Raw genomic sequence first — 19,381 nt, 5'->3', positions numbered from 1 at the left:
TCTGTAAATAGAGTATTTCGATTGTTAGGCTCTACAGGTAATACAAATTTCATTTCATCAAAAGAATCTGTCTATTTTGCAGAACTATGTAAATTTGAAATTTTATACGTTCCAGAACCGTAGTTAACTGTCTGTGACTTCATCAACAAAAATACGTTACAGAAGCTATTACAAAATTAGGGATCATCTTATATTCAGGTAAATACGGTAGCTCTATAAATTTTGGTTTTATAATTCACTAATCAGGATCAGGCAAAGTCACTCAATCTGCACAAGTGCAAAGAGATTTAAGCACGTGTGTGCCTAATGTGCAAATATGCAGGTTGCCTAGCACAGCAAAAGGAGTGATATGATCATACCTGATCAGAAATACTGAGCATATGCACCTATTAGTGTAATGCTCCTATTCAGGATAGCTGCATGTAATAGAACAAAGTGAAGACAAGGTTCTCAATTTAATCCTACCTGGGAAATAAAGTTTCTATTTACTAGTAATGGGAATTATGCTATGTGTTTGGGGCTTACTACAGTACCATGATTTTATTTGGAACGTCATTATAAGGCATATCACATGAATGAGTACAGTCATGTAGGAAGAGAAGAGCATAACTCTCTTGTTAAGAGATTACTTACTTAATTACAAATGGCGAAGGTTCATTGCCTCCCTCACATAAGCCCACCGTCAGTCCCTATCCTGAGCAAGATTAACCCAGTCCCTCCCATCATATATCCCACCTCCCTCAAATCCATTTTAATATTATCCTTCCATCTACATCTCAGCCTCCCCAAAGGTCTTTTTCCCTCCAGCCTCGCAACTAACACTCTATATGCATTTTTGGATTCGCCCATACCTGCTACGTGTTGAGATTACATGAAGAAAAAGAACTGACAAACGTAAGTAATTATACAGTACATATTCTGTTATTGTGACAATGATCTTTGAATAACAATGAATATATGACTATTTAAACTAACTTTCTATTATATTTTACGATGCAAAAATATTTCCATCGGGCTCTGGGACATCATAAAGGCGGCAACCTTGTAGTCAATATTGTAAGACTCATTTTGTGATCCTAGTTGGTTCCATCCCTTCTATATGTTGAAACCATTGCCACTTCATAATTTTACCTTTTTCTTCTAATTTATATACAGTACCCTTCACGTATTTTGTCAGGGAGAGGGATGCTGGGGGAGGACACAATTATGAAGCAACCCAACAAAAAAAAAGAAAAGTAGATTGAGGATTGGAATATGGAATGTGAGGACTCTTTTGCAAGCTAAGTTGGAAAACTTAAAGGAAGAAATGAGAAGAAATAGAGTGATGTGATGGAAATATCAGAAATGAGGTGGAAAAATAGTGGTGAATTGATGGGTGATGAATTTAGGTTGTTTTATTCAAATGGTTAGTGCAAAGGAAGTCATGGTGTTGGTGTATTATTATGACCTCGTGTGAAAGATAAAGTGATACCAGTGCGTTATGTAGATGACCGGATGATAATGGTGAGACTACTAGGGAAGAAAATAGACTTAGTGCAAATTTACATGCCTCATAGTGTATTATCAGATGAGGACATGGAAGAAAACTATGACAAGACAAAATAAATAGTTGAAAAGGATAAATAGTTGAAAAGGAGAAGAAGGGAACATGTGTAATCCTAATGGGCGACTGGAATGCAGTAGTAGGAGAACAAGATGGAAGAACAATGGAAAATATGGATTGGGAAAAAGAAATGACAGAGGAGAATCTTTGGCGAATTTCTATAAAAGAAATGCAATGACTGTTGGAAATACATTATTCCATTAACATAAACGAAGAAGATACACATGGATATGCCCAAGGGACAAAAGCAGATATCAGACTATACACTGATTTAGGAAAGATTTCGAAATTGTTTAAAAATGCAAAAGCTTTAACAGGAGTGGATATTGAATCAGATCATGTTCTGCTGATAGGCGAAGTAGATATTCATCTGAAGAAAATAAGAGGAAGACAGGTGACGAAGAAATTCAACATGGAAAAACTGAAGAACGAAGAGGAAAGAAGAAAATTTGAAGTAAATTTTCAAGAAAAAGCCGCTACATTAGAATCCACATCTCACAATAGTAATGAGTACTGGACTGATCTAAAAAGCTGTATACAAATAACAGCAGAAGAAACAATAGGATACAGAGAAGGTGTGAGTAATTAAGAAACCTTGGGTTACAGGAAAAATGTTGGAGAGGATGGAGGAAAGGAGAAAATGGGAAAACATCAACACATAAGAAGATAGAGGAAACTACAGGAAACTAAGTAACGAACTAAGAAGAGAAACTGGTAAGGCGAAGGAAGACTGAATGAAAGACAAATGTAAAGAAATAGAGGATCTAGAGAGAAAAGCATGATATGATTTAATGTATCGCAAAGTAAAATCTTTGGACTTCACAAATAAGAACAGAAAATCCATGTGGTTGATAGAAGACAAAATCGGAAATGAAATAACAAACCAGGAATACTGAACATATGGACGAAATATGTAGGAGAATTATATAAGACAGAGAATCGTCCAGGTGAGTTAGCTATAGAAGATGAAGCAGCAGTATGAGAAGATGAAAAAGGATTTTCTATTTTAAGGGAAGAAGTTGATGAAATCGCCATTGAATTAGTGAAATGCTTGGTTGAAGACAAGATGGAAATTCCGTCATTATGCAACGAAATAGATATATTTTACGGAGACAGTGTTGCTGTCAGCACCAAAGAAAAATAATACCAAGATATGTAATGAGTTCAGGACTATCAGCCTAACAACGCACTCGGCCAAGATTCTCCTGCGAATACTAAATTGTCGTTTATATTCTAAGATGGAAGGCCAATAGGAAGAAGAGCAGTTTTGCTTCAGGAAGGGAAAAGATATGATGGATGCAACTGAACTACTACAAACAATCAGCAAAAGATACCTCGAGAAGAATAAAGAAGTGTATATAGTATTTGTGCGCTTAGAGAAGGCGTTTAACAGAATGGATTGGAATAAACTGATGGAAATCCTGAAGAAAACAGACGTGGATTGGAAAGAGAGGAGGCTGTTCAGTAAGCTTTATATGAAAGAATGAGTCAAAGTCAGGCTAGGGATTGGAGTGTGACAAGTATGCCCTATATCACCTACCCTGTTCAATATCTACTTGAAGGATTTAGTGGAGAACTGTTTCAGAACATGGTAGGGGTGATAGTAGGAGGAAGAAGAACATGCTTAAGATTTGCTTATGATATGGCATTATTAGCAGAAAAGGAGACAATACTAAGGGAAGTGGTAGTGGAGGTAATTGAAAGTTGTCAGCAGTATGGGATGAAGATAAATGCAAACAAGACGAAGAGACAGAACAAGAAATGAAGTTGTGTTGGAAAGAGTGGGTGAAAAAAGAAAGATGCTGAAACTGATCAGGAAGAGAAAATGGAATTGGTCGAGTCAGTGGCTGAGAAGAAACTGCTTAATGAAGGATGCACTGGAAGGAATGGTGAACAGGACAAGAGTTCGGGGCAGAAGAAGATATCAGATGACAGACGACATTAAGATACATATATGAATCATATGCGGAGACTAAAAGGAAGGCAGAAAATATGAAAGATTGGAGAATGCTGGGTTTGCAGTGAAAGACCTGCCATTTGGCAGAACACTATGAACGTATATGTATGTATTTTGTCGTTTGGTGCGTGGTCTCTCAGAGTATAATCTAGATATGCATCTAAGGAATAGTATTTCTGCAGTTTCTATTCTTCTTTTAGCTGCTCTGTTAAGAACCCAGACTTCGCTGTCATTCATTAGAAGTGAACTTGCTAACAGCTTAAAAAATATGGCCAGGGTATCCTTTCTTGTTTTATTTTTTAAGGTTCTTTGGTTAATCACAAAGTGTCAAGTTTTTCAAATTTAATTTTATTTAATCTAAAAGAGGTATATCCATATTAGTGTATCATAGAGAAATGGGTTCTGTCACAGTTCAGCTGTAAATAGAGGTGTTTGTTTTTCGCAATCCATGGTAGAACCAAAACAGTTTCTGCAAATCTAATCTTTCAAGTGAAGTTCCCTGTAAAACAGATTTGAATAATTTCAAGGGAAAAATTGTTCCGGGGTCGGGTATCGATCCCGGGACCTCTGGTTGAACGTACCAGCACTCTTAGCAACTGAGCTACCCGGGAACTCCACCCGACACCATCTCAACTTTTCCCTCTATATCCACACAACTCGCGTGGGCTGACGAAACGCCAGAGACCCACATCGAGTGCACACAATCTCTGTGTGACTTGGAATTGTGGTTTTCTGTTAACATACACAGTGACGTATATATTATGCAAATCTAATTTTTCAGGTGAAGCTCCCTGTGAAGTAGATTTGAATAATTTCAAGGGAAAAATTGTTCAGGGGCAGGGTATCGATCCCGGGACCTCTGGTTGAATGTACCAGCGCTCTTACCAACTGAGCTACCCGGGAACTCCACCCGACACCGTCTCAACTTTTCCCTTTATATCCACACAACTCGCGTGGGCTGACGAAATGCCAGAGACCCATATCGAGTGCACACAATCTTTGTGTGACTTGGAATTGTGGTTTTCTGTTAACGTACACAGTGACGTATATATTATGCAAATCTAATCTTTCAGGTGAAGCCCCCTGTAAAGCAGTTTCTATTGTTCTCATCAAAAATCCGTTAATACATTACATTATTGCACATGGTCATTGTAAGACTCATTTTCAAATCGCAAAATAACGTGAATTTCTTAGATAATGCGAATTTTACCTCATTTTACGAAATAACAGCAATTTTGTCTTTTATATATTTATTTTTAAAATAAATCTATTTATGAATTATTGAGCAGGACAAATGAGTAAATAATAAACGGGAAGTTAATTTCATTCATCATGAAATTGAAATTACACCTATTTATGCTGTAACACATTCGACTTAAGATTCAGTGAGAAAATGAGCAATTCTACACGAACAATTTTTACTATTTTAATAATAAATAGAAGCTGCCATGGTGGTCTGTGGCTGGACTTATAATTCTGTGGACCTGGGTTCGATCCCCAGTGTACTCCAGATTTATAACTTGTGTTGGGCAAGCCTGTGGTCAAGGTAACACAGGATTTTTTTCAGGAGCTCCGGTTCCCCTGTGGCATCCTAACAAATCTCCATCATCATCTCATCTCATCATGAGAGTAGCGTAGACCAGGCTCCTATGGTGCACCCTGGGCAACAACTCCGTCGGTAAACTGGTCTTCATATGGGTGAAAGATGGACAGTCAATTACCCGCCATTAGTTAATAAAAATAAAAATAAAATAATAATAATAATAATAATAATAATATAACTGCCTCCGTGGCCTGTTAGTCAGCATGCTAGCTTCCAGGTCTGGAGGTCCTGGGTTCAATTCTTGGGCTTGGCTCTCGGTAGAATTTTTCTTGAAGAAGAAAAATTGCCTGGGTATCTAGATTCTGGAAATTTGTATGAATGTGCGTGTGATTGTGAGTGTACCGCATTAATATTAATTAGCCAATCTTCAAAAATATAATATACAATATATCAGGACTGTTGCTGGACAGTAACTTGAACACAAGTTTCAGCGTCACATTGTTGACAAGTAACTCTGTCAGCACAACTATAAAGCACTAATAGATGCTATAGAGTTAACAACGAAAAAATAAATTCATAAATAAATAATAATAAAAATAATAATAATAATAATAATAATAATAATAATAATAATAATAATAATAATAATTACAGCAATGCTATTGGAGTCAAGTAGAATAGAGAATGTGATGGTAGTCTCGAAGATCCAATAGTAAACATGTGCCATGCTTATAAACTCAAAATTTAATGAGGAAGGAAAAAATTGCTAAACATGATACTAAAGCATAGACTCAAAAAGACAAGAGTATATCACCCAGCCTAACTTTGGCTAGAATAGAATAATTTATTAATCCACTTTCAGAGTGAGATTTTAAAAATAACCTTAAAAATAATAAATTGAGCTGGAACAAGTTTAAATGAACCTAATACTTCAAGAAGAACACAAAGAAGAAAATGACTTAGGTTTTTCGTAACTACAGGTAAATGAAACATTTCTTTTTGAGTCGTGTGATATATTAGTACTGTATATCTTAGAAATTACATTGATATATGTATTTGTAGTAAAACTGTGCAAGTGTGAAATATAGTTCCTCATGGGGGGAAAAAATGGGAAATGATATAAGTATGCCAGTAGAAACGGAAAGGAAGATACTCTTGCATCTCATTAAATGAAAGAATTAGTAACACCATAAAAATAAAAAAAAAAAAAGAAAAGTGGACCAGCTTGAAGGACATAGGATCATGCAGGAAATGTACAAGGGATGATCAAAAAGTGTTTAGACTGATTGCAAAATGAGTTTGTTAATACATAATCTGATCCTATACCGCTATGTTCAAAGTGAAAAGTAAGTATAGTGCTTCTTGCGACTTGTGAGTGAAAAGATGAAAGGGAGTTGAGAAAACGACAAGATGATCAAATCCTGCTTCAAATGCAGAGAAATTGTGTTGAAGATTTACAACTTCCCCTGGTAGAGGGGCAGAGAAGGCCGGACGGCCTTATCTCTACCAGGTTAAACAAATAAATACTAAATACTAATACTAAACTGTTGACAGAAGCATGTAGTGAGAAAAGACATTAGTGTTTTGAAATTAAAAGAAAAATATCTCTTCTGACAATATTCAGCATTCCAGACATCCTTTGTCAAGCAGCTGACGCAAATATGGTTTGTCTTAATGAAATCATTTTGTGATGACAGCTTTTTTGCTATGACATATCTGAAGAAACATCCAGTTAAAAATGCTCCAAATAGTGGAAATCTGGAGTCTGATTGCTTCAATAAACAATGCACCTACTCTGTTAGTGAATTTATATTCTACTCCTGCACCTGGACTTACTACTTCTGTGGCTGCTTTCTATTTGCAAAACTTAAACAATAATGGGAGTGTGGTGGGAATATAATGGTGTAGCAGACGGGTGACTCAAACTCGTTTTCTACTGCGCATGTCGTCACTTGGGAAGTAGCAGCATGCTAGAAACAAAAACAGCTGTTGTGTGTACGTGTATGGTGTTAATTCTTTGTTTATATATATTATATTGAATGTTATTCTTGTATCAGTAATGCTATTAATTTAAATCGATGATGTATTTGGAATAACTCACATCACACAGTGACATTTAGCAAAACTACGTCTATGGGCCGGTTTCACCAACCTTCAGTAAATCAGTTCAAATGAAATATTAACTACTGAATATTAAAATATTTTACGATTCACTAAAATGCGAGCTGCTCAGCAATCAAATTTTCTTAACATTTAATGAACAGTAAGTAATGGCTCATTAAGGATAAATAAATGCGATCTATGAATTTTTCAAAACTATATCAGAACATCTTTATACGAAACCACAGTCTACTATATCGGAAATCGTGTACAGTATTAGAAAACAGTTTTGTTATGTCTCTGGGTAGTGGAAATATTGAAATTTTGGCCACGATTTACACGAGTAAGTTTATATGTGCTGTCTCCCTAGACTTCAAGCTGAGCACCTATTATATGCCTAGTAACACTTATTACGTCTTGGCTCTTTGGTGGAGCAGTCATTAGTATGCTGGCTTGTCAACCGTGGGACCCAAGTTCGACTCTCGGTAAGAACTATTTTTTTATTAACATAACTAATTTTTATACATGTTATCTTTCTTCATTTTCTATTCTTTTTTGTAGTGAAACGAATTATTTCGCAACTCTGGCTCCACTAGGAGAATTAAGAAAACTCTTGGGAGATCAATTTTCTTACCAAAATACAACAAAAATAAACAAATTAAAGAAAAAAATAACACACATGTGGATCTAATACTTTGTCCACATGCCAATGGCGTCTATCACTGCCTGGGATCTTCAGGGCATTGAGTCCATCAGATCGCGGAAATAGTTCTGGTCCTCAGCGAGATCTTCCCAGGTAGCCAGAACTTGATCCCAAAACTGACCTGGATTTTGATATGGATTGTCTCGATATTTGTCAATCCTCCTCTTTTTCATGCATTTCCATGAACCGTCTTTGAACATTTATGGCGGTGTGCGCGGAGTGGTTATCCTGCTGGAAATGAAATTTCCTTTGATGATATATAAATTCTATGAATCCAGTTCTTTCACTTCTGTTTTAAAGCCAGTGCAAGCATACCTTATCGCTAGCTATAATATAATTCTAATAAATGAAAGTTAATCTACCAAATAAGTTTTGTTATGTTTGAATGCACATTATGTATTAATTTACTAATATTTCTTAGATATAGTTATAATAACCACTTTCATGTGTTAAAATAAAAACTCACTTGTATGTTACTTAGTTGACTAGTTTCAGCTTTGTCTCAGCTGTTTTTATGACATTCTAACCTATGATCAATTTCTTCTAAAATTTTGAGTACCACGATCTTCGTGATGTGGTATCTTTCGTGAATTTTTTGTGTCATTCAAAATTTCAAAATGATCGTTTCTTATCTTCATCTGACTCTTAATTTTCGAGCAGTTCCTGATATAGGCCTAACAATTCTGCGTCGAAACATTCCGCCATTTTATATTGCAACTAATGAACCATTAACAATTTAAAGACGGAAATGTCTGTCACTAAATTTAATTATAGTTTTACTGGTTTGTTAGGCTAAAGATGATTGGTGAGATATAAAAATGATTTAATGAACCAGTAAATAAATTAAAGAATCATTAAAACCTTGGTGAAGGTTGGTGAAACCGGCCCATTTGTCATAAACTGAATGTGTAATGTAAAATTAATTTTAGTAGGTAGCTTTATAGTTACTTTTATCTCACAAATTATACTGCTGTGTCAATAATTAAATTATTTACTGTTAAATAATTAAAATATGTAGGTCTATTGTAGACGAACTGAAGAATTGTTACATCTGAATTTTGGTGAACTTGTTTACTATTTTTTAAATTTAGATTCAATTTTTTTTCGATGCGTGTTGTTATTTTAAATTCCGAATGTGGTGACTGTATTCACCTCTTGTGCTTAAAATTGTTTTAAACATACAGGATTAATAAAAATTAGTATATTTAATTAATAACAAGTAATATAAAGTGACATATTTGGTTCCGATTTCTTACGGAGTTGAGCTGAGCTAAGCTAGCAAGCTGCAAGAGAGTTCACAATGCTTCCCGCGTGACGTCATCACGTAGTACAAGAACAGGCGAGACTGCGCACTGCTTCACCATTATTTTCCCATCACGAATGGGAGTAAAGATACAATGTCATATTCCTTCAGTTGCAGAAAAAAAAAAAAAAAAGAGGTAGGATGCACCTGCTGGATTTCAACAAGTGAACTTTCAGAACTACTCCCAGTGGTGATGTAAATACTGGTAATAATGTCTCACTAGGAGACTGCTTTCCAGAGAATTAGCAGGTAAGAGGTAACATTAGAGACAGTTATTTTATGGCTGGTGGAAAAAGTTGCACATTAGCATAATGGACAGTCAGTGAGCCTAAGTCTTTTGCATATGCTCAGATAACCTAACAATGTGGTGTTTACTACCTCATTAGTTGACACAAGAGCTTAGTGAACAACCAAGATCAGTAACATGTTTTTCATAAATCCCTTTTCATGCTCAAATGGTGCAGATCAAAAACGACAAGTGTTTTAGTACAAACATGAGGGGAAAAAAAAAAAAAAAAAAAAAAAAAAAAAAAAAAAAAAAAAAAAAAAAAAACTTCCACCCACATGTACACCAATGCTGTAGGATCCGAGAATATAAAGTAGTACAGTAACTTACGTGGAGTACTTTTTCCTCTTCACTGCTTTCTCCAAGCCATCTTGAATCTGACCTATTCCACGATCCAGTCCAGCTTGATTTGCATCCTTCAAAATAACATTGTATCCTTTATCTATAGAAACTTGAACAATACCAGCTCCCATGAGACCAGCCCCCACTACTGCTACAGTTCTGCAAAGTAAGAGAAACAAGAGTGAATTCCTAACAATGTAATATTTTCATTTTATTTAAATTTAGAAAAATTAAGTTCTATGTTGAGAATCCAAGAGGAAGTATTAGGAAAACCGATTCAATGGGGTGGGTCTGAACAGATCAATTGGTGGTTGATTGGTCAGTCAGTTGATAGGTCTGTCAGTTGGTTTCCAATATTTCCAGACATTGTTCATATACAGCATGATTCATAATTCGTGAAAGAAACAGCACAACTTTATTCCTTGCCTAAAACCAATCAAAATACTCTTGTCAACTTTCGAGAGTAACACTGATTTTTTAGAAATATATTAACGCTGTGGAATAAAACTGCTAGGAAATGTGACTTGAGATGCATAACACTAGTGTAGCAGCCAAGTAACTTTCATCTAGTGGAACTGTGTCCACTTGTTGCATTGAAAATTGAAAATCAAGAGTTCAAAAACAACAAAACTTTTTTTATTTACTTTGGTCATGTATCATTTGTGTCCACACCTGTGGAGTAACGGTTAGCGTGTCTGGCCGCGAAACAGGTGGCCTGGGTTCGATTCCCAGTCAGGGCAAGTTACCTGGTTAGGTTTTTTTCCGGAGTTCTCTCTTAACCCAATATCAGCAAATGCTGGGTAACTATCAGTGCTGGACACCGGGCTCATTTCGCAAGCTCATTCAGATACTAAATAACTTAAGATGTTGATAAAGGCGTCATAAAATAACCTACTAAAATTTAAAAAAAGAAATGTGTCATTTGTTATTAAAATAAAATAGACTTACTATACCGTACTTTACAGCCTACAGTTACTATATACATACCGGTATTTCATATTTAATCTTAGGTATGTCAATTTTTTTTTCCTTTCTATCGAAAACTGTTACCTTCTTCTTTTTCTTCTTCTTCCTATCACGTATTAAGCCTGGTGGCCTGTTACGGTCTCACTCCATCGTTTCAGTGGACAGCCCATAGATCTTGTCCTTAAAGGGCAGTAATTGTTGTTGTTGTTTTCCCTTGCCAGGCGTTTGACAATAAAGTCATTTGACCTCTTGCACTACAATATTTTTCAAAGATATTATCATGACCAGCCAATGAAGCACAGATTTTGAGGTGTTCCGAATCCATTTCTTGGTTTGAGTTGCACAATGGGCAGTTAGGGGATTGATATATTCCAATTCTATGCAGGTGTTTAGCCAAACAATCATGGCCTGTTGCCAATCTAAATGCAGCTACAGGCGATTTTCGTGGTAAATCGGGAATTAACTGTGGATTTTGATGCAGAGAGTTCCATTTTTTCCCTTGGGATTGTGTTATCAAATTTTGTTTGTTGAAGTCTAAGTATGTAGATTTAATAAATCTCTTCACAGAGTAATATGTAGATTTAGTAACAGGTCTGTAAGTAGCAGTGCTGCCCTTCTTTGCTAAAGCATCCGCATTCTCGTTTCCCAGGATTCCACAATGGGAATACAATTCTTTTATTGAGTGATATTAATTGAGAGAGCATGTTAGTTATTTCTGCTGTTTGAGATGAAGGTGTGTGTTTAGAGACGATTGATAGAATAGCTGCTTTGGAGTCTGACAATATAACTGCATTCCTAAATTTATTGATATGGCATAGAAGATTCCTGAGACATTCACTTATTGCAATGATTTCACCATCAATTTAATTTAATGCTTGGCATGGTATCCTTGTTCTAGGCATTCTGAGTATATGAGATTTCTATTTCTGTCTATAATTTTGAATTTTCTCTAAAATTGGGTCAACATTTAATTCTTTCAAAATATTCAAATTTTTCTTTCTGTCTAATCTAGTATAGCCAGTGGTTCTTCTTAAATACTCCATTTCATTGGCAGTGGTTCGATATTGAAAGGAGCTTATCAATGTACAAGAAAGTGCTGGCTAACAATTGACGTTCGTTTTTTCTTTCAATAACCTGTGAATGGTCACCGTCATCCATTGCAATGCGAAATGAGATAAGAATTGAAGCCTATACATCAAATACGTAGATAGATGCACATTTTCCTGCAAATTTCCCATCCAATGTGTTCGACTACCAAATAGTTAAATTCTTCTTTTTCTTTTCAAATATTTTCGACTTAGAGATTGCATAACTTCTAATAATGACGGGATGCAGATATTCAATTATTTTGTTTGTATGAAGTGCAACTGCAAATTGTTTTCACATCACTACATATTTGAGACTAGCCATACCAATGCGTTTCGCTGCAATTGTTAGAAATAAATATATAGTAATTACATAATTAAAATAGGACATTTGGTCCAAGGAACATCTATGTTTGACAGAAGGATAAATCATTTAATATGTTACTTAATTGAAATTGTATTTAAACAATTAAAATAGATCATTTTGGTCCAGAGAGCACTCATTTCCTGCAAGGATAATATCTTTAACATGTTTCTTAATCGTTATTACATGAAAATAATTAAAATAGGATCATTTGGTTCAGGGAACATCCGTTTAACATTTTTCTAGTCTTGACGCCATCCTTTAATAAATCACTCCAAATTAATGTCAATATAAAGTGGATTGTGTACAAAGATAATTTTTTATGTTAACCTCACTGTGCATCCTTTTTCTTTGTTAAGTTTATTTATACATACTTTAACATCTGTGGTCATGTTGCATGTTTAGAATGTGTGGGTATACCAGTAGGCCGTTTTTACTCTTATTGCGTTAATGTTTTTTTAGTGTGTTGTAGATGGCTTGTGTTCACGTAACTGATTACAGATTTTAATTAATGTTTATTGTATTGGTAACTGAGGCAGTGATGAATCATGGCATGTAACTTTCCAATCTGACATTTGCCTTTATGACTAAGGGAAACCATGAAAAACCCCAGACAGATTGGTTGGCCACGGAGTTTGAACCTGTGACCTCCTGAATGTGAGTCTCAAATTCTACTGTCTGAGCCAACTCAGTTGTGCATCATTGTACATATAAATATAAAAACGGAAATGAATGTGGTACGTAAGTATTATTTTAAGAAACAAAGGAAACGAATATGGGTAAATTATGAGTGCAGGAACATCATTTCGTGACCTTTTTAAAATAACTCAGCTCCAGTAAGCTCAATGGTAAAATACTTATTTTTATGTGCTGTATTTTTAGTCCAGTAAAAATACTCATCTTTACAACAAAACTCTTAAAAATATTATTATGTTCTGTGGACGAAAAGAAACTGAAGTGTATAAAATTAGAGTAATTTATGTGGACCAAATAAAGTTTAAATAATTAAAGAGTAATAGAACGGAGAAAAATTCTCTCCGGTGCCGGGATTTGAACCCGGGTTTTCAGCTCTACGTGCTGACGCTTTATCCACTAAGCCACACCGGATTCCACCCCGGCATCGGAAGAATCGTCTCAGTTTTAAGTTCCAACTCTTGAGTTCCCTCCAGTGGCCGCCCTCTGCACTACGTCATAGATATCTATGAACCTAGGACCGAAGTCCACACATGTGCTGAGGTGTACTCGTAATGAGTGACTATTTGGCCGAGATCCGACAGAATAAGCACCGTCTTAAATCACGAAGTGATTTACGCATATCATATATATTATTATAATGTACCGAAGTACATATGATATTTCCATGCAGATATTCTGCGTCATCATACGATGAAAGAGTAATGGAACGGAGAAAAATTCTCTCCGGCGCCGGGATTTGAACCCGGGTTTTCAGCTCTATGTGCTGACGCTTTATCCACTAAGCCACACCGGATTCCACCCCGGCATCGGAAGAATCGTCTCAGTTTTAAGTTCCAACTCTTGGGTTCCCTCTAGTGGCCACCCTCTGCACTACGTCATAGATATCTATGAACCTAGGACCGAAGTCCACACATGTGCTGAGGTGCACTCGTAATGAGTGACTATTTGGCCGGGATCTGACGGAATAAGAGCCGTCTTAAATCACGAAGTGATTTATGCATATCATATATTATATTATTATAATGTACCGAAGTACATATGATATTTCCATGCAGATATTCTGCGTCATCATACGATGAAAGAGTAATGGAAAGTGTGTGGCTGACAACACTGAGAATGTGGACATGTATGATCATACCACTTTCCTGATCTTAACTCTTGTGATTTTGTTAACGTATAACGTCTACATTCGACCTAAACTAATGGAAAAATTAAAGTGTCTTGAATAATTTGAATAATTTTTAAATAATTTCAAGTGAAAAATTGTTCTGGAATCGGGTATCGAACCCAGGATCTTTGGCTGAGCGTACCAATGCTCTACCGACTGAGCTACCCAGAACTACACCAGATACCAGTTCAATTTTTCCTTTTACATCCACATACCTCAAGTAGGCTGACAGGCCGTCAGACACCGAATATTGAGTGCACACAAACTCTGTGTGACCTGAATTGTGGTTTTCTGTTAATGAACAGTGACACATATTATGCAAATCTGAAAGTATCTTGTGGAACAGAAATTCGACTTTGGTTGCCATGGAAATGCTTATAACATATCTGATTAAATGACACAAACGAGTCATTCCTATACACAAGGGGAGTCCACATAATGCATAAACATAACCTAGTTAGAAGAGTTTATTATAATCCATGGAGTTAACAAACTCACTTGATTTTCTGCTTTGGTACTCCAAAACGATTCTTCTTACATTCAGTCTGCCCTCTGAATAAACCAACCAGTCCTTTGCTTTGAGGAGTCATGGCTAACTCACCAAATCCTTTGCTCTCTGCTTCAAAGCCTGCATGCAATCCTTTCTCCAAACCTGTTCTTACCACTTCCAAAATCTGAAAAAGAAGACATTTGTCTTATTTCATTAAATTAGTAACATAATTCAATAAAAAATAAATTATGGTTTATTTAACGACACTGGCAACTGCAGAAGTTATACCAGCGTCACGGGTGTCCTGGAATTTTGTACCGCAGGTCTTTTTACATGCCAGTAAATCTACTGACATGATTCTGTCGCATTTAAACACACTTAAATGTCATCTACCTCAGCCAGAATCGAACCCGCAATCTCGAGCATAGACCATATACCAACTACGCTACCGAGGGCGACTAATTGAATAAATATAATAACTATATTCTATAAATGTACAAGTTGAGGACTGTAGGAACTTATCAACCAAAGCGTAATTCAATATTATTCTTCTCTCCAATCTCTCTGCAAATCACCAATAAATGGAAACATCTATCAAAAGTGATTTTTCTGAGAAGTTTTGGTATAAAGTTTCTCATATCAATAATTGATTTACACATTTATTGAAGAATTTCCTCTTCAAACTATAGTAAAACGCATTTTTAAGGAATCTGGGAGAGACTAATTATTTTTTCCTTAAATGATGGTTTTTATTAAAAGGAGGTTTTCACTTATATAAGGAAGGGCCGAAAATAGAAGTTAAATCACCATTACATTATTTAACTATTTTATATCTACAGTGGAATTTCATTAGCACGTTTCTCATTACCACGTTTTCCTGTTTAGTACATCTATTTTTGGAAGTTCCAGCCCCAATTCCATTAAACATACATTAAAATTACCCATTTACACGTTTGAAATCTCACGCTTACTGCGTTCAAACTTGGCAGTCGGTGACCATATTGATAAACAATCACACATTGCATTCTCTCTTCCACTCTCACATCCTCACCTCCACCAATGCAGGCATGCAGCATGCTACTACTTCGTTTCCGTTAGAAGAAGACAAAGGAGGATGAAGTCCAATAGTATCGTCAGTAACTTGTTTCACTGTTGGTTGAAGTTTATATGTAAGCCACACGTTTGTATGCCATGGATAAGATGAAAGTAAGGCATATTACGAATGAAAAAAAATGGAACATAATTAAAGAAGTGGACCGCAACCCACACATGAAGCACGTTGATATTGCGCAGAAACTCAACATTCCTCCGTCAACACTGAATACGAGTCTGCAAAAAAAAAAAAAAAAAAAAAAAAAAAAAAAAAAAAAAAGTAATCGAAGTAGCGTATTTAGAAGGAAAAAGCGGCAAACGAAAATGTGTACATGAGGATCAGTTTCCAGAGTTAGAAAACAGCAATCGATGGCACCATGGTTTGTGCTAAAAACAGTGCATTTAGCGGGACTTTCGAACTTCAAAGTTTCAAACAGTTGAATTGAAAGGTTCAAGAACCATAACAGCCTAATGTACAGATGTTTCCGAGGCGAGGCTGTAAGTGTGAATACTGACACTGTTAAATCGTGGAAAAATACAATATATTATAGAAAAGTACAGCTCAAATGTTTTTAATGCAGATGAGCAAAAAAATGTTTTTAGTAGTACATTTTCATTACATTAAAATTTTTTTTGTCCTTAGGAAATCGTACTAACGAGATTCTACTGTATATATTCTTAATATTCACAAAATGTACTAAATATTAGCAAGCACACATTAAAATAAATTTAGCAAAGACACAATATGACATTTTCATAAAATCACAATAATTTGAAGTACTTTAATTAAATTTATAATTTCCATGTGTAAACACATTGCCACTACTACAAGCTTATTTCCAATTGAGATATCAATGTATACTATCAATCATCACATGGACTGCTGCTAGTGCCATACTGGTGTGATCATACCTTGTATAGTAATCGATCACAAACATTTGGACGAAATTCGGAATTTCGTTAAAAAGGTTGTGCATTCGCAAATCCATTCAAGTGTATTCCTTAAAGGCAGCATTCCTTAAAGTAGGAATAAATTATAGTGATTTTATGGAAGTTATGTCAGGACTTAATCATTCCTTAAAAACGGGAATTTCTTCAACAATGGGAATGTTGAGGTTTTACTGTAACTCCAAAACAGCAGTACGACTCCAATGAGCAGTCACTTACCCTGAGGGGTGCTGGATATAGGCCACCAGTCAATTTTAAAACCTGCTGCTTTGCTCGACCAAAAATCTGATTTCTGACCCAATTGAAGGTAAGTCCAAAATCCAACAAAGCTCGAGGTAAGGGTTTCTTTTTCCTATCTATTTTGATTTTCCCACTTGCAATCTGTTTTGCAATTCCTACTGACACTTCTTCCAGGTACTGCAAAGTTCTGTAAAAAAAAAAAAATAAAATAATTTACTCAGCAGTGAAGAAACAGTGGTCTATGGCGTCTATTAGACAGCATCAAATCATGGCCTGTCTTCAACAACAATGCCTCAGTTTCAGATTCACCCAGACAGGAAGTGCTGGCTATGTTCTACAGTGACTTATTCAACAATAAAGGTTCCACAATGACAATCTACATAAGTGTACTGCCTTAACGTCACTTCTTCTGGACACATCACAAAAATTCTACAGAGACACAAAAAGAATGGAGTTCATCCAACTATCTGGACCACCACTCTTGTCACCATCACCACTATAGTGCAATAAGACCAAAGGAAAGGAATCTAAATCCAAACTGTTATTTTTTATTTAATATTTTGAAATTTCAGAATGTTGTTCTCATTTGTCAAATTCGATCTGATGTTTGTGGATTCAAACATAGCCAAAGATTACGGATTTTTATGGCAATAAACATCCCTAAAGAAATTCAAATTTTTCAGACAAGTCATTGAATGTGCATTGAAAAATATGACCTCTGGAATAATCATCTCCAAAAGAGTTTTATTATTAATAAATTTTATATATACATGTTACGAATAAGAGAAACTAAAAACCTAACTAAGAAGTAGTTAACAGCAGTGCATGAGACAAACTTTCAAAGGATAATCATTATACATAATCTTTCAGAGAATGAACTGGTACATTATCTGGGAAAAGGGAAACAATCCTGCAACAAAGAATTACAGAAATCTTATATCACGCAAATAAAGCTATATTCTTAGATCAATCGAAACAAGTGATTAAATCAGTGTATAAAAACACAGCAGGTGTCAGGTGATAAACTATATATATAAAACATTATATAGTATCATTTAAAATTTCATACAATATTTATATATTTATAACCATAATGGATATTTTCAAAGATTATTATTACACGCTATATTATATGTTAAGAGAAATAATGTACACACGAAACAGGTTGCATCACTAAACACCAAATAAAAAGAGAATCTCTCTATTCATATACCTGCAGTAAAACCTCGTTTTAACATTTCTGCTTTTAAGAAATTCCCGTTTTTAAGAAATGATTTCAAAAGTCCTGTCAGAACACCACAAAAACAATGTGCTCTTAAGGAACTCTACTTTAAGGAAAATCTCACTTCCAAGGAAAACATTTGAATGGATTTGAGAATAAACAACCCATATTAGCGAAATTCCGAATTTATTCTGAACATTTGTGATCAATTTCTGTACAAGTATATAGTCACAACAATGTGGCACAAACAGCAGCACATTGCAGCCTGGGGCTTATTGTGCTTACTCCTACTCCTACTCCTACTCTATGAATGATTAGGTGGTCGAACAGCCATGCTCTTGTACAAGTACAGCACGCTGCACCATGAACTTAATCTGGGCTATAGTATGGATGATGATGATGATGATGATGATGATACGTGAATTAATGATGGCGAAATGAGTCTGAGGTCCAATGCCGAAAGTTACCCAGCAATTCTGCTTCAATTGGTTGAGGGAAAACACCGGAAAAAAATCCCAACCAGGTAACTTGTTCCAACAAGGATTTCAACCTAGGCTTGCTTGTTTCATGGTCAGACGTGCTAACCTTTACTCCACAGCAATGGACTAAACACTGTGAATGATAGTAAGTATCGGTATCTTGATTGAAACTAAGCTTATAGAAATGTTATTGTGAAAATACTTCAAAATATGTTATTGTGACTTATGAAAATATATCATGTTTGCAAGAGTTTATTAATGGTCTTTGCCAATTTAATGGTTATTAAGAACATATAAATACAACTCAGAGCCTTCAAATACACAGTCATCCGTAAGTGTGCCGTCACATGTTGAGGCTGGAAGCATGCTGTTTGCCAGCAGAGTTGGATATTCATAGCCCCTTAAATCAAGCGCATAGATTGCTCATGCAAATTACAATTACAAAAACCACCTACCTCTGCCATAGAAATATTGGAAATGATGTCCTTGTGTTGCCACGCATCTCTCACACATTTCAAGAAAATTTGCATTAACACACATCAGGTTTTCTTCTGAAATTGCTGCAATTTCCCTTCTTATATTGTCTTCCAGTTCTTCCAATATACTATTTTTTAAATTCCCCCATAAATAGAAATTGCATACAATAAGATCTGGGGACCACTGGCCATATTCCTTTACTGATGACCCTATTTTCAAAACTTTCCGCAATTAATGCTAATGAAAGATCATTGTATTTATTTATTTATTTATTTAACCTGGTAGAGATACGGCCATTAGGCCTTTTCTTCCCCTCT

At 35.5% G+C, this 19,381-nt stretch overlaps 1 protein-coding gene and 1 non-coding gene across 2 annotated transcripts in view; both read right to left on the bottom strand.

Moving 5' to 3' along the window:
• The window catches only part of Mtpalpha (monolysocardiolipin acyltransferase Mtpalpha), an 82,462-nt gene that overhangs the window by 32,029 nt on the left and 31,052 nt on the right, over positions 1–19,381 (bottom strand). The window contains exons 5-7 of the mRNA XM_069818089.1: positions 16,866–17,073; positions 14,615–14,790; positions 9,826–9,996 (exon numbers count right to left, since the gene is read on the bottom strand). Of these exons, the coding sequence (XP_069674190.1) occupies positions 9,826–9,996; positions 14,615–14,790; positions 16,866–17,073 (555 nt within the window). The remainder of the gene's footprint in view (positions 1–9,825; positions 9,997–14,614; positions 14,791–16,865; positions 17,074–19,381) is intronic.
• TRNAY-AUA (transfer RNA tyrosine (anticodon AUA)) lies at positions 13,670–13,741 on the bottom strand. Its single transcript has one exon. It is a non-coding gene; the product is annotated as a tRNA-Tyr (tRNA).

This window comes from Periplaneta americana, chromosome 2 (genome assembly GCF_040183065.1).
Source record: "Periplaneta americana isolate PAMFEO1 chromosome 2, P.americana_PAMFEO1_priV1, whole genome shotgun sequence".
NCBI lineage: Eukaryota > Metazoa > Arthropoda > Insecta > Blattodea > Blattidae > Periplaneta > Periplaneta americana.
The sequence above is the reverse complement of the archived record's forward strand: the minus strand, read 5'-3'. Positions and strand labels throughout refer to the sequence as shown.